We start from the raw sequence: 16,120 nt of genomic DNA, 5'->3' as shown, positions 1-16,120 counted from the left end.
CAGTTCTTGTTTTACAGTCAAAGAAAACCTGCTCAACAATCCAAATTTCTGCTTGTGGCAGGAATGCAAGACTTCCATTAGTATGCCTTAAGAATGAAAGAGTGGATACACTGCTTAGCAACCCTAAAATACTCAACCCACAAAAACTTGCAGCTCCCAGCTGGATGTTCCAAAACACTTGGTAACAAAATACACAATTCCGAGAAGGGTTATTCCGAGCTTTTAAACGGAGTAGTCTCTCTGCTTTTTCCCTTGCTTTCCTTGCAATATAGTTCTCAATTATAACAGAACACAACACTGTTAGCGAGGCAGCCGCACTTACTTTTCAAGGGAGTTTTCTTTTTTTTTTCCCCCGCACCGCACGGGGGAAGCGCCGCACGTGGCGACACAAGGAAGCAACTTCCGAATGACAGCGGATAACCGCGGGGAAAGCCTGTCACGGCAGGGAACCGAGGATCCCGGAGCGGAGGCGAAACCTCCCGCCCCCGGGGCAGCCTTGCCCTGGGGACACCCCTCTCACGGCACGAAGCCCACAACTTCCCAAGAGCTCTGCCGAGGCTCCCAGCCCCGCCGTGCCCCCACGGCTCCCACCGGCGCTTACCGGGCGGTGTCGAGCAGCGGGTGCTTGGTGCCCACCAGCTTGCGGACCTGCATGGCGATGTTGCTGAGCTCGTCGCTCAGCAGGCACCGCAGGCTCATGAAGGACGTCGGGTACCCCACGATCTTCTCGGCCTCCGACACCACCTGGCTCCAGGGCGGGCCGCCCGAGGACAGGCACCGCAGCCCGCCGCCGCCGACCCCGCGTCGCAGCAGGGCACCCCACATGCCGCCTCCCCGGGGACGCTCCGCTCTCCCACTGCGAGCTCTGGCGGGGCCCCGCACGCCGAGCGGTCGCGGACGAGTCCCGCTGCCGGAGGAGCGCCCCGGCTGTGTCCCGGCCGGCCCTGCCCGTACCCCGCGTTCCCCCCAGAGGCAGCGGACAGAGCGGGCTCATTGTGCCCTGGGGGCGGCCATCTTGGGCGTCGCAAAGCAGGGCGCGCCGTAAAGCGAGGGCGGCGAGGCGGGCGCTCTGGTGCCTGCAGGCAGCGAGTGGTGCCCGCTGTCCTCCGCCTTCAGACATCGCGGGGGGAAAGCGCCGCCGCTTCTCTTCCCGCTCTGTCCTTATGCTCTCCCAGAGCCGTGGCGGAGGGTCCCGCTGGAGGGGGAGCGCTCTCCGCGGCTGGTCTGGTGCCCCACAGAGAGGGAGGTGATCTGCCTGCGCCCGGGGTTGCTGCGGGGACCAGCGGGAGAGAGAGGCCAGGTCCCACCTAAAGTGTTTGGCCCGTAGTCTTTGTAATATGTTACCCAGGGAGGCGGTGGAAACACCAACCGTGGGTGTGTTCAGGTGGCACCTGGATCTGCCATTGATGTGGTTTGGGGGCGACAGTGCTGCTTTGATGCTCGGACTGACGGCTGATGTTCTGATCTAGACGGGCTTTTCCAGCCTTGATGATCCTATACTTCTATAATTACAGTGTGTGGGCATTCTTTTTTTCCTCTTCCCGGAGTTGTCTGGGGCATGGCATCAACAGCCCTTATTTACTGCGTCCTCTTGCACTGTAGCTGTGCTGTATGGTGCTCTGCTGTGAGCCAGCCAAGGGGCTTATGAACAGCCTCCTTGGGAGCTGAGAAGGTACTTTCAACCAAACACTGATCAAAAGGGACAGCTAATTTTGAGTGCCCAAGTGAAGACCTCAGGGTCCCACAGTTCCGCAGAGGGGGCTGCTGTATATTGTGTAGTTTCCTTAATTCTGGGCACAGCTGTCACCAATGCCTCTTTGCAGGTACCTGCCCCCAAAACTTTTGTGAATTTGGAGAATAGACTTAACAGAGGGGAAAAATTCACTGGCCATCTTCAGAAATTGGGTTCAAGTGACTTCCTCCTTCTCCGAAGGAAGATTATGATGTGTTCTGTCTTTACAATCACTGACATCCATTCCTTCTATATCTTCAAGGCTTTGTTGCAACAAATCAGGCAAAATTTTGAGGAGAAAACTGTTCTGTTGACTACATTCCTGTTGAAAAGGAGGGTGTTACATTTCTTATCCTTGGAAATACAAGATACAGATCACTTTCTTTTGTTTGCATTATTTAAAGAGAATTACATTGAAGGATACTACTGTAAAAGAAGATGCAAATAGAAAACAATCCCATCACAAAGAAAGATGTCTAGGAAAGCACAATATAACTCTTACAGTTGCAAGGGAGAAGCTGCTAAAGAGGAACACACTTACCTGTGTTTCAATAACTATAAAAATATGTTTATTGTTCTGACACCTGAGACAACTCCAAAATTCTAAATGGTACTATCCTAAGGAAGGGCTTTGACTGTGGACTCAACAACACCTGGATATGCCTGTGGCATCTCATAAGTGACCTCTCCCAATGGAGAGGGGAAAAACCTCTCCAGAGAAATAGAGAAAACCCATGAGAACTGGAAAGGTAACTTAAGAGTTAATTTTCTGGTGTCAAATCTTTACTTTCTGTGCTGCCTGTCTCCGAGAGAATAAAGCTTTGCTTTGCAGGAGCTGCCACTGAGGCAGTTTCCTTAGCTGGTGTCACAGAACAAACTGTTGCTAAATAGGGAGTTTCAGCTCATAAACACAGTTTAGAAATGACAGAATGCAGTGGCATGTTTCTGTGCAGAAAGCCTAAGTTAATGAAAATTGCCGGAGGGATGCACTTAAGAGGAGCTACTAAGGCACCTCATCCTGTAACAGTGACAAGTTCCTTGATTCATTTCCTGAGCCATATCCATTCTTGCACTTAATGTGGTTAGTGTTCTGTGAAAAACTTAACATGATTATACAATTAAAGTCTGCTTAAAATAATACATAAACTGGGGAGAATTAGGGTTCTATGGGCAATAAACCTACCATCTCCTAATGTGCGAGACTTTAACTTTTTAAATTTGCTGGTTTTTATGTTATTCTGAAAATCTGAATGCCTCTGCACTCTTTATGTAGAATTCTTCTAAGTCCAAGTGATTTAGAACTAGGGCAAGACCCTTGATATCCACAACACTGCACACTATCACTAGGGCTTCCTCAGGATTCACCATCAGTAGGTTGATGTTCCTTAAAAACAGCAATCGTTAGAGGAATAAAGCAAATATTTTGTCAGTAATTTTCCATCTTTTTTTTTTATTATTTCTTGACCACAGAGACTCTTTGAGAAGATTGTACTGTAATACCTAAGGACTTTCTGACTCTCACTCTCAGCCCAATGCCTTCCTCCCTCTCCCTTCTCTTAGCAGCCTAAGAGTCTTACTTCAGTAGTTGATTTTTGACTCCTGGTCCAAGTTCATAGTTTCTTTTTCCCAATATCCTCACTTCTTTGCTTCAGTCCCACACACCATCCCTACAGGCTACTGTTCTTTCAATCTTGTCACAGCCTTCTTGTTTCACTGTCAATAATCCTCTTGTCTGCATAGCCTGCGTCCTAATCATAGGCTCTTCTTATTATATGTGTTTATGGGTGAGACCTTCCAAATCCTTGGCAAATCTTTTGCCAAATTTCAGGTTTAGAGCATGGAGAGTTTCTCAGTCATGCAACCTAATGATATTTTTTAACACAAGGAGAATGTATTTTTTTGCTAACCTCATTTTTCAAACTGAGTATACTATTTTAAAAATCAGCTTCAGGCTGGCACACCAATCACAGGAAAAAATCATTACAAATTAGCTAATATTTGACAGTTACCAGCATCAAAAGCCAGGGCCTTATAATAGGCAATGATGGACCAACTTACCCATAGGCATTGCACTGCCTGTTTCTGAAACAGAGCTTCTCAATTTTCCTCTCAAAAAAACCCTATCAGAAGCAAAAGTATGATGTACTTACCATATCATAAGTTGTGTACAAAACCACATGCTTTTTTTCTTTTTTTTTCTTTGCTCATTTCCCCTCAGGATTGGAGAGAAAAATGTGCACTATTTCAAGAACTTCAGTGACTGTACAATAGACATGTCTATTTCTTTAGAGTCTTAAGCAAAGAAGAAAACTGAAACTCTTTTTTTTTCTGTATCAATTGACTTTTTAAAGCCTCCCCAGGAGGAGAAAGGAGCCACTGGAGGGGGCCAGTATCAAAGCTGAAGAACAAAGATGACAGGTCAAGAGACACTTCTGTTTACATCAGCATGCTCTGGACCAATGTACCAGAGAATACATCAAAGCCACTACTAATGCCAGCTCTGAATCTCTTTGCTAGCAAATGAAATGTGGAAATATTTTCCTGACTGCCATCTAAAGTAAAACAATTGCAAAGCACTCTTGTTTGATTGGGAACATTTGAGCTTTCAATTTTTCATAGTTACCCTGGCCTTATTCAGAACAAATGATGTTTATAGGAGAATGAGACTAGCGATGTTATATATTGTAGTAACTGTAACCTGTCTACATGACCAAATCTTCTAAATGCTGCTTAATTTTTTAATATGTTAAATCCCAGGTGCACTCTAAGACTGTTTACAAAAATAAAAGTGAACAGAAATATGCCTGTTCCTTCCAAAGCACCCGTTTAGTTGTTGTTCCCACAAACACCCATTCCCCCCCTCACCTTTCCCTCCTCCCAAGAACTGATTTACTCCATGGCATCCTGGGAAAGCAGAGAGTTATGATCATTTCTATTTTGGAAGTCAGGAGGTTTAACGCAGAGGTTGTGTGATTTGTCCAAGGCTTTGCAAAAGCCCTAAGGCAAACTGAGAAAAGAATCCACTTCTCTTGACCTCCTTGTCTGTGCCTTGTCTGCAAGGCTGCCTGTCTTCCTAGCAGCTGACAGAACTACCGACAAGGGCGAAGGCCGTATTGATCCTGTAGTTAGACACTGAAAAAACACCATCATTTAGCATCAGTTGGTTCCAGTAGGAGTCACGTCCCTTTGACAGAATTTGACACTTAGAAGTATTAATTTTTAAGTCTAATTATACCTACTGTAATACCAATATCAGAATTTGATACGTTGCTGGTAAATGATTGGTAACAAATGCAAAAGATTTTTTCAAAACAAGTAAATATAGCTGTCACACATAGGGATGCTTTGCCAGAGAAGGTGTATGTAACTCTTTTCACCCTGCACACCAGGCTCAGGGGTAGAGTAGCTCATCAGGGATACCGTAGCTCATCAGTACATGGCACAGATGGAAAGCCAAAGATCCCACTGGGTCTCAGCAGTGCCACACGGGCAGTGGGACAAACCCCTCCTGTGCCCTCAGAACGCAGCTGCCTCCTCACTGGCTCATCAGTCAGCACTGCAAAAGAAATCAAAATCAATTGAAATGCCCCCATTTCAGCAAGCTGAGTATGAACACAAGTAGGCAAGTGTGCAGCTTGATAACGCACCCCCTTCGTAGAGTCACTATTTGTTCACCTCCCCATCCAATTTCCATTGTGAGAGCCTCTCAGGCCATCTCCTCTGATGGGCAGTGCTTCACTCAGGGGAATTTGGACAGACACTCAGAACAGCAACATTTTGGAGCCGAGTAATCTACAATAGAAGGAAGAGGAAGATAAGCGCATTGTTAGTTTCTGCTCATACGCAATCAGAGCAGACAAAACATCCATCATTCTGTACAATATTAGTCTTTAAATATTCAGCTTTATCAGTTCCCCCATTCCTAATCCATCATTAACCACCCCTTAAAGTCTCAGCTGATTAGCCCCACCTCTGCAGCTCAGCAAACCATTAACTATTTATTATTTGTATTTAATTGAACATCAGTAGCGGTAGAAAACTCCAACCAGACACATTTCAGAACCAGAACAAAGGAGATCATCCCCTGCCTAAGGAATTCATGTTTTGGACAAGAGTGAAGTGCAGCAAAGAGGAAGTGACAGCCATGCTGAACAAAGGCTTACCCTCTATTAAATTCCCCATCACACAAATTTCTAGATTTTCTGTGGATTTATTTTCAATGAGTTCCATCTCCTTTCCCTTAAAATCAGAGAAGATTATGGGATTTCGGAGGGTCCTGCAAGAAAAAAATGGTATTTTTTATGTTAGGTGAAAAATGATTTGAAAAACTCTACCTAAATCATGGAACAGTTATCAGGTAGTGATATAAACTAGGGATTATAGTCATAGGAAACTGGCAAACAGACACAACATGCACATTTTATGTGGACTTAAATAAATAGAAATGGATTTCTCAGTTAAAATGCTTACTTCTTGGGGATTATATATATGTAATTTATGAAGTGTTATTTATATTTTGCTGGTTTCTATTCACATGCATAATCAAAACATAAATACAATTCTAAATGTTTGGGGGTTTTTTCTGCTGGTAGTCCTGGGTTTGGACACATTTTTCTTTCTTTCTCTTTTTATTACTTAGAGTGGAAGCTAAGGCTGGCTGCACATTTCCTCTGAAGTAAATTTTGTAGAAGAAATCAGTGTCTTTGTTACCTCCACCTGGGTTTCTGTGCCTTTCTATTTGTGAGTCCCCTTTGAAACATGCCTGAAAGATCCAGTTCCCAAGAAAGCCACTACCCACTCCCTGAGCAGAGCTGCACAGCATGAACACTCCACACCAGAGACTCGGCACTGGCTTGCTTGCTGTTTACTGATCAACTTTAAAGCCCAGAGCACTGGAGGAAAGTTTTCTAAGGGACTTCTCTACCCCTGTGCCCTCTCACTGCCTTGCTACCAGGTGGAGAGTAATGCCTGTCTGGGAACCAAGCTCAATATATGAAAGTGAACATGGATGACACAGAAAATGTTTTTTCAATTTGAGTTGGAAAACTCAAGTTGAAACCATTTGAATCCATCCTTGCAATTCTGTGTCTGAACAAAATAATGTATTTTAAGTAGCACTGACTAAATAGCTTTGAGGAAATTAAAAAGCTATCCATCTATAATATACTGTGCTAATTATATTCTTTACCCCAGTCTAGGTAAATGCTTCTGTTAAAAATAGGTATTTTCCAATACTATTCCCTCTGCTTTTGAATTTATCCTGATGCCAGTCTGTTAGAGACAAAAGTGATGACTTTCAGGGTACAAGGGGTGATGCATTTATATTTACCTAGCACTCGATTCACTTGCATCTGTTCTCCTTTTAATCCCTGTAATTAAAATGCCTGCCTGCCTCTTCAGTACATGCTCTAAAATAGTTCATATTTGGACATCACAGCAATCATAGTTGCTGCTGCAGAAGGACAAGAGGAAGAACAATTGACTTAGGCCAGCACAGTTAAGTAACGTATGCAAGGGATAACATAAGCTACTAATGCAAAATAGAATATGAGAGCATTGACTCAGATGAAAGGAACATTTAAAGTAGTACAGCCTGTCTCCCATAAGAGCCAGAATGAAATGATTCAGGCAATAGTTGAGAAATGATGCAAATATGGAGAAATAAGTTCTGTGGTATGTCCACCCAACTTCCACCTGACTGCACTTTGGGGACTTCTTGAGCCAGATGCTCTGTCAAGTCCATCATGTTTTATAAATGAACATGGAGTGATTTCTCAGATCATCCAAGTCTGGCTTTTTCAAGCTCTTCTTTGAATCTGTTTGGACCTATTTCCCTCCAAACTTCCTGTGGACACTGTGTTCCCCAGTTTTTTTTAATGTGTTATGTGGAAGAACCCCACTTCATTTAATTTATTTTAAGCTTCCTATCCACAGTCAGAACCAATGAGGAATGCCCAAACTAGTCTAAAATAATCTTGAACAACATCTCCATCCATTTCTGTTTTATTAATTCCCCTTGTCTTCCTTCTTTCCTCTGTAATGCCCTCTTTCTTTTTTCCTAATTTCTGGAGGCTGTCACAAGCTCTAAAGGCATCTAATTTACAAATGCATGTCTATCACATAGCAAAATTCAAATGATTGAAAGCACAGCAGTCCTTCAGGGACACAGTCTTCTGCAATGATGTCACTTACTTGTAAGTTTAGTCTTAAACTTTGGCACCTCAGTTGCTTTCTGAGCTCTTGAATGACAGTGACCTGATTTTCAGAGGTGCTTAGCACCCACCAGGTCTCCGGGGGAGCTGCAGGCACTCCACAAGCACAAGAGAACACTTTTATGCAAAGCATTTGCCTGACTCTGGGCACTCAAGTATTAAATTGTTACTCTGGATTCAGCTTCACAGTGTAGTGACATAGGAAATCGTCAGCCCTGGAGTGCAATTAAGAGCCTTAGGACTGGCAGTACAACCCTTACTTATGGTGATTTAAGGTAAGTAGTACTCTTTAATTAAATATTCCTAAATGTGAATCTTCCCTTTTTTTTTTTTTTTTTTTTTTAGGATCAGTGGCAAATGCTACAGAGAAGAATCATCCTACAAGTTTTACATACTATAAATGTACAGATTTGCTATATCAGGAGTCCTGCTGGAACATCTGATTTTCAGCTTTGTATCTGTTTCCACAGTAAAACACCAAAACTTCAACTTACATTTTCACCTGCACAATCATCTAATAGATACACTTTCCATCTACCCTATAATTTTTTCTCTTTCTCTGTTCCTCTCTTGGAACTTGTTCAGACCTATTCTCTAGCCAAAAGTGGGTGGGTTCCTTTTCCTTCAGTGTACTCTTCTTTGCATTTCTTTTTGCTTTCTCACCACCTTTCTATGTGTCAGCCTTGTTCCATTTCTTCTCCCCAGTGGCATTCAGAACTCCTGCTACTTTCATACACTCTCACCATTTTAAGCTGCTTTCCCACATGCTGCCTTTCACGGAACACCTTCCATCCACTGATTTCCAAAGCACAGATGCTTGTTCGCTTTCCATGATGGCAACAACAGCTCTAAAGGAAACATATCGTTTCCCCTCCTGCAATTCATGCACAAATGCCTGGCATGTGCTGCCTGGAGAAAGCCTTTCAACTTTGAATTTCCTTGCTTTTGTGGAATCTGTGAAAAAGTCTGATAAATTACAGCTTTGGCAGTTATTTCAAATAACTTTATTTGCAGCCAGCTGAGGTAAAATCTGTCAGTGGTGCCATCCTCGTGTTCTTTCAAAGGTTGTTGGTGTTTCATGAGGGAGCTCAAAGTCAAGCTGGTTCAAAGGGAGGCTCACATTTCATTTTTTTCCAGGAAGGGTAGCTTACACATTCTAATGGTGACAGGACTGTCTTACAAGACATAGGAGCTGAGTTCTAGTTGAGGCCATGAGTCTCTTCCAGTACATGTGTTTTGTCACTTTATCTCTCGCCTGATGATTTCTCATTTGTGAAACAGCTGTAATACTAACTGGTAGCTGTAATATTAGTTAACAACAGACAAGAAGACCCCAACTAATCATATGGGTGGCAAGGTTTTGGAGTTGGCCTTGGACCTGGTTTTAGTGTTGGCAGTTTGGGCAAGGCCAGTGAACCTCAGTCTGCATCTCCTCTCACCATGGCTCAAGAGACACGAGGTGTGACACACAGCTTGCAGCAGGCCACTTCTCACATTGTCCTGAGGGCCAAGAGGAAGAAATTATACAGAGCCTTGGCTTTGTAAGCCACTGCTGCCTGAGCTTGCAGGAAATGTGGTGCACCTGGGGACCTCTCATGATACTCAGAATAAACACCAGCATGGCGGGGTTTGCCATGTGCGTGAGCAGGACTTCAGTGCATGCTAATGAAAATAAGCACGGTGTTCCTGACCCTCTACTCCCAGAAGCTGTCCAAAGGTGAAGTCTCGTGGGAAGCCTTTGCTGAGCCATCTGGGTGGATGGAAGCTGTATGTGACTGTCTCACATCTACACCCTCTGGTGACCTGAAAACCAGTAGTGAGAACATGTCAATTCTGCTCTAGCCAGTAGCACTGTGAAAAGGAATCGATAACCACACTGGACTTCAAGAACCTTGGATGGAGAAGGATGATCATCTTTTAGGGCAAAAGATCCTGCCTGTGTAGAAAAGGATTCTTAGGACTGTCTTTGAGCAAAATCTACTTATGGTAAGAGACATAGATTATTATCATTAATGTTACATGCATTATTTAATTAGGAGAAGCCACACAGTTAATGAAAACAAAATATTTCCAGCTAATAGTATTACTAATTACCTAAAAGATCATGAATCAAAACAAATTTAATAAGATGCAGGAGAAAAGGCTGACAAGAATCTCATGAATTTCAGCAAAGAAATGCGAAATCCTGCACGCAGATCCGAACAATATTTGTGGTAACAAAGCTGGGGAAGCAGGTAAAAAGCAGCCTTGCAGGGAAGGCCCTGGGGACCCTGGTATTCAACAATCTGAACAGGAGCCAGCAGTGCAGCCTTGCAGCAAAGATTCCTGGGGTGCATTAGGAAGAGCACTGCTGGCAGGTTAATGGATGTGATCCTTCCTCTCTACTCAGCTCTGGTGAGACACACCTGGACAGCTGGGTCAAGATCAGAGCTCCACCATGTCAGAGAGACATGGACACACTGGAACAAGGACAGTGGAAGGCCATGGAGATGATACAGGGACTGAAGCATCTGAGAGGCTGAGACATTTGAGATTGTTTAGCAAGAAGAGAAGGTCCAGGGAATGTATGATCAATGTGTTTAAGTACCCGAATGAGGGGAGGGAAGTAGAAAAGACAGAACCAGGCTTTTCTCAGTGATAGGACAAGAGGCACATGGGCACAAATTGAAGTTCACCAAATTCCATGTAAACATAAGAAAAAGTTTGGTTTTTTTTCACTATGAATGTGGTCAAACACTGGAAGAGGCAGCCCAGAGATGCTATGGAACCTTCATACTTGATCAACACATGACTGGACACAGAACCAACCTGCCCTGCTCTGAGCAGCAAGGTTGGACTGTGTGATCTCCAGAGGTCTTTTCCAATCCCAGCAATTCTTTGATTTGCTAGGTGTGTGCCCTGTCCTAGTCCTGAATATATCTCTCTTATGCATGCCCAAGATATGTTTGGAATTTTTGACAGACTTTTCACCACATCAATGTGAAGGCATTGCCACTGTATATTAGGATATGTAAAATTAATGTAAATATAACTGAGAAGATCAAGAGATTGAATCACATGTCATGTAGGATTCTGGTGGATGCTGGCAGGAAAACAAGCATTACAGTAGAAGAGTAATTGTCAAATAATGACATGTCAAAGCTCAACTTTTACCAACTCTAAATCATTTAGTATAGATGAGTGTAGTTCCCTTGACATGTTTCTTTGGGTCCTGGAAAGAAATGAATAACCTACTGTATCTTGTATATGCAATGCAGGGGGTAATTTGGACAAAATGATGTAATGTTTTTGAAAACATGACAAGAAAATTAAGGATGAAGAAACTCCAGAATGACTTTATGAATGAAAAGAACCTGCAATTGCTTTCCATCCCTTGACAGATGTTACTTAAACTGACATACTATATCATGCAACAAAGCTTACAGGGGAAATACAGGATTATGAGAAAATGTATAAACCACTATCATTATTGTAAAAAATTCTTTTATTCTACACAGAGAGACAAAAAGAGTAGGGATACTTTTTAGGAAGAACTTGATGTAGACTAAGTTACCAGTATTTTCAGGAATTAGCAAAATAATCTGTTTTTTAAAAAAAGAGTGAAGTTAAAAAGAAGGGAGAACTTTCTGCTGTATCCCAATCTCACACAATCTTTCCCCCTCTTCTCCTGCCATTGTAGCATCTGGAAGTCTTGCCTATTTTTAAAGTAAAACCAAGAAGACTCTCTCTTGCCCTCTTCTATATGGAGAAGTAAAATAACTAGAAGGGGAGGAAACAGTTGTTGTCAAGAAATGTTAGGTGAAGAAATGAATAAGCCTTGTCTATAAACATTCTCAGTTCACCTTAGAGGGATGTTTACATCTTAGGACTCTTGCAGGGAGCACAAGTCTCCACCCCTCACCAGTTCCCTGCTTTTGATGTGTGTAAAAAAACAGGGACACAGCACACATGGAGTGAGGAGGGTGCCTCAGTACCTCAGACCTTCTCCAAAGCAGCCTTTGGAGATCAGCATTTTAGGTGTCAGCACCAATGAAAGAAGAAACCCTCAAGAAAGTAGGGCTTAGTATATGCTCTTACCAACCTGTATGACAGACCAAGTAGAGCACCATTTTTGGACCAAAGGAAACTTCAAAAATTCACAAAGTCTCTTTTTAAAAGATTAATTTCATTCTGAAGTACAGACCTTAGCTGTAATGAAGCTGCAAACCCATAGTTTGTCACAGCCAAGTTCAAATCTGGTATAATGTATCTAAGATTTTTGTCCATCCATAGGTCCTTTATTTTTCTCTACCTGAGTTTTGGCATTGCATTCAATATGAAAGCATCACAGAAGAGTCACTGAATAACCAGAGTGGATAGACAGAGTGTAGCTGTAGACAGATGATAAAGATTTTTCCCCACAGTCAATACTGTGTCCGGGACATATTTTTACTAATTTGTTTTTTAACGTGTTGCTACCTTATAAAAAGGTTTAATATTGATTGATTTTTAATAGCATGGGTGCTCTGTTGTGCTAAAGACTTGTTCTTACTTACTTTTGTTGTAAAGAACATGAGAAAATAAACAGGAAACAAAAAGGCATTTTAACAGGATGCTTGGAAGTATTTAACAAAGAATGAAAGAAACAAGTTAACTTTTCTTTCTGTTTATCAAATTATGTGAGGATTCAGGCCAAAAGAGCAATTGTTATTAATAACATAATAAGTTAAATAAAGTTTCTCTCTTTTTGCCAGAAATTTCAAAAAGCATTAATGATGGTAAGGCACTGTCTTGCCATTAATTCATACAGATTTGACATTGATACCCTAAAGCAGCACAAAAAAAAATATTCATCAATATTAAAATATCTCCAAACATTTCCAGACCTTTGTATTTGGAAAGCCGCCACTACTCCCATTTCAACTGCCATACTGAGTCTGCTTTGCAAAAGCTACCTCTTGACATTTTGCAGAACCACCTCTAATCGTCGAAGGAAGCTCTGGATTGAGATTAGTATCCACAGCAGAAAGGAATCTACAGACACTACTGTGTGCGAGTAATGCTGTGGGCGCTCGTCCAAGCTCAGGAACGAGTGGAATGTACCCCTTCTCCAAGGTATGGATGAAAAAACATCACTGAAGTGGAAGTGGGGTTTGGGTGGAACTGAAGCAAGAGAGAAGCTCATATATATGTTTTCCATGTGTATGAAAATGACTGTCTACTTATTAAAAAAATATATTGGGAGCCAATATTTTAATTATTCACTGCATTTATTTTCTTCTGATGGCATAAATAATCTATCATCTTAGCGTGCCAAACAAAAAGTCAGAGGAACATTTCCACTTCAAGTCAAACAAAAAAAAATATATAAACCAACGTAATGGAACTTTTCTGTGAACTCACATAATGAATTTCTTTGTTTAATTAAACACTTCAGCAAACCAAATACCTGAATTTAAATTGCTGTTTATTATGGCTTCCCCTCGGATACAGGTGAAAGACTGCATAGACATATGTTTTCCACGGTGACTGGCATTACCAAGCAACCTGATGGAGAGCTGACAACACCTTGGCAAGCAGAGAATAATAAGGTAAATTATCAGCAATATTAAGAGAACCCAGTTACGAGCCTCACCTTTACTTTGGGCTGCGACGTTACTGGCTGTTACTTGGGGGAAAAAAAATAGACAACAGCCTCCCTTTTTACCTTCAGCTTTCTCCCTGCGTGTGTGGGTGGACGTGAGGGTTTATACGTGCATAATCGCACGCAGACTGGTGCTTAAACACGTTTCGGTGTCCGAGGCTCCATGATGCGTTTCCCACCGCGCTGGGAAGGAGCGGGACAGGAGGGGGAGCTCTCGCCGCAGCCGCCGGGCGGGGATGCTGCTCCTCGGGCCGGGCCGGCGGGGCCGCGGCCCCTCCGCCTCCCGCCGGGCAGCACCGGGCTCCGGGGATGGTCCCGCTTGTCCCGGTCTTGCCTCTGAAAACCGGCACGTTGTTTCCAGAGTGGCCCCAGAGCACCGCTCGCTTGTTGCTGCTGCCTTTTAAAAACCTTTCGCTTTGAAGCCGTCGTGCTGCTTACATATTTAGCAGCTGGAAAAATCAGACCTGCTTGTTTATCTCGTCCTCCCCAGCAGGAAAAAACCGAGAAGAAATAGCTCATTAATAATATTAAAGAGACTTATGCATTAATAAAGGCCAAAATAAAGAACTTGGAGAAAAGTGTTTCTTTTGTGTTACCTAAAAAGCAGCTCTGGTATGGGGATAGATCCCCTTTTAAAACATTTAAACATTAATAAATAGAATATAAACAATAGAATATAAATTAAACCTGGGGTGATTTATTTTAGGCAACTCATTTGCACATGTAATTTTATATGATGCTTATTTTTCAGATGTCCAAATTACTGTGCTTGCAAAAAACCCAAGTGCAAATTCAGAGCTGGAAATAAATCTGTGATAAAACAAAAATAAGGAGTTTGGTAAAACATGGAGCCTTGGGTGTAGAGTATGTGCTTGAGCAATGGAAGGAAAAGCTCAGGTACTTGCCACGACTTAGAGACCACCAGAAGGTGGACTCCCATAGTTTCTTCCCAACTTTAAAAGTGACCAAAAAGCCAACCAGCTTCAAACCCTTGAACCATCATGACAGCAAGAGACTTTCTCTACTGCACTGTAGTTAGAGCACACTGTCTAATAGAGGGTCTAATAGAGTGATTTTAAATCACGTTCAAAATTTCACAAGGAATTTGGTCTCATTAAACTCAGGAGTGAAATCTTCACTGATTCCCACATGATCAGGGTTTCCTCTTTGGCTGCAAACTGCTTACTGATACTACATACCCCAGTATCTCTGTCTCCTAAAATAAATCTGAGCAGTTCTACTGATCCAATATGTCACCTTTATTCACCTGTTTAAGATGTTTGCAGAATCCATATTGAGAACTACAGAAACAGGATTCTTTACTGAAAATACAGGTTCTTATACAAAAAATATGTGGTACTGCCACAGTTCAGTAAATGTGTTTAATGTTAGGGTGCCTGTAATGTAAATAGCAGATTTATTTTCTCATAACTTTTTGGAGATGTTCAGATCAATGCCATTGTATGGCTGACAAATGTGTGGCTTCCATAGATTCTGATATTCTGCCTCCCCTTATGAATTCACAAGTTACCACTAAAACCTGAAAGTGTTCTTTTTTGTTAGTCATTCCCTAACACTTAGTAACAAGTGGAATAATTAGATGGTTTCCAAAACTTGTTTCAGTACCTCCGATGTGTGTCAGATAATGTCTGAGCACTCTAAATGCATGAACTTCTGTGTTGACAGCTGATGGTCCTCCATATGCTGCCACTAGAAGAACAACTTCCTAAGAATATGCAGTGTAATAATATGCAATACATAAAGGTAATAACATCTCTAGAAAAGTAGGAATCGTGACAGTTGCAGAAATAACCAGCTGTCAGATGGAGATATTATTATTAGGACACAGAGAGGTAGAACTTTTGTATCCATCCCAGTCCTACATTAAATACTGAGATAAACAGGGCATGTTTTAAGACTGTGGCTTTCATCTGGTGGTTGACAAGGTACTGGGGGACTGGAAGTTCTTTTTAAAGAGCTTACCAGAAGTAGCTGAGAAAACGAGCCTACTGTCAGGAGAAATAAGTTCACATCTCCATTCAAAAGTATGCGGAAAAATACTGTGAAAAAACTCCAGCTGAATGCCGTTACTTTTGGTGATCAAGAAGTGAGAATCAGCATTCAGAACTGGTAGCAAAAGGGGTGGGAAGTGCTTCAATTTGCAGCCAAACCTTCAGATGCTAGTCAGGAAAACTGGAATGATAGACTTGATCCCGAAGAAAATTCATTCTGCTCTACTCACTGTAACCTGCTGTAGTCACATCACCTAGGCTTGCAAATACTTTCTGCAAAGTATCTTCCAACATTAAAGGAAGTTCTGTTTATGTTGGGAGTTTGAGATTAATCTTTTTGTCAGATTGTCGACTCAAACCTGTTAAATTTATGCAGTGCTTAATGAAACAGTGTCAGGGCTTTATTACGATACACATAGTAAGTGTTGAGAAGCAGTCCTCTGATGTTTCACTGAACAAGAAGCATTTGAGGCAGTACTCTATTTAGCAAGAAATTTTAAGGTTTTCCTTAAAACTCTTCCATCCACTCTAGAGAGAAACT

At 42.2% G+C, this 16,120-nt stretch overlaps 1 protein-coding gene and 2 long non-coding RNA genes across 3 annotated transcripts in view; 1 reads left to right on the top strand and 2 right to left on the bottom strand.

Annotated features, from left to right (window-relative positions):
• Nucleotides 1–990, bottom strand: part of PDSS2 (decaprenyl diphosphate synthase subunit 2) — a 110,420-nt gene extending 109,430 nt beyond the window's left edge. The window contains exon 1 of the mRNA XM_066547140.1: nucleotides 602–990. Coding sequence (XP_066403237.1) covers nucleotides 602–825 — 224 coding nt within the window. The 5' untranslated portion in view covers nucleotides 826–990. The remainder of the gene's footprint in view (nucleotides 1–601) is intronic.
• Nucleotides 991–4,942: 3,952 nt separating this feature from the next.
• LOC136554027 (uncharacterized) lies at nucleotides 4,943–13,645 on the bottom strand. Its single transcript, XR_010783269.1, has 4 exons — nucleotides 13,373–13,645; nucleotides 5,896–6,008; nucleotides 5,380–5,524; nucleotides 4,943–5,288 (listed from the first exon to the last, which is right to left on the bottom strand). It is a non-coding gene; the product is annotated as an uncharacterized lncRNA (long non-coding RNA).
• Nucleotides 12,742–14,051, top strand: LOC136554028 (uncharacterized). Its single transcript, XR_010783270.1, has 3 exons — nucleotides 12,742–13,038; nucleotides 13,417–13,514; nucleotides 13,929–14,051. It is a non-coding gene; the product is annotated as an uncharacterized lncRNA (long non-coding RNA).
• The last annotated feature ends 2,069 nt before the right edge of the window (nucleotides 14,052–16,120 follow it).

Source organism: Molothrus aeneus, chromosome 3 (assembly GCF_037042795.1).
Source record: "Molothrus aeneus isolate 106 chromosome 3, BPBGC_Maene_1.0, whole genome shotgun sequence".
NCBI classification, from domain to species: Eukaryota; Metazoa; Chordata; class Aves; order Passeriformes; family Icteridae; genus Molothrus; species Molothrus aeneus.
Note: the sequence above shows the minus strand (reverse complement) of the source record. Positions and strands in the feature narration are given on the sequence as shown.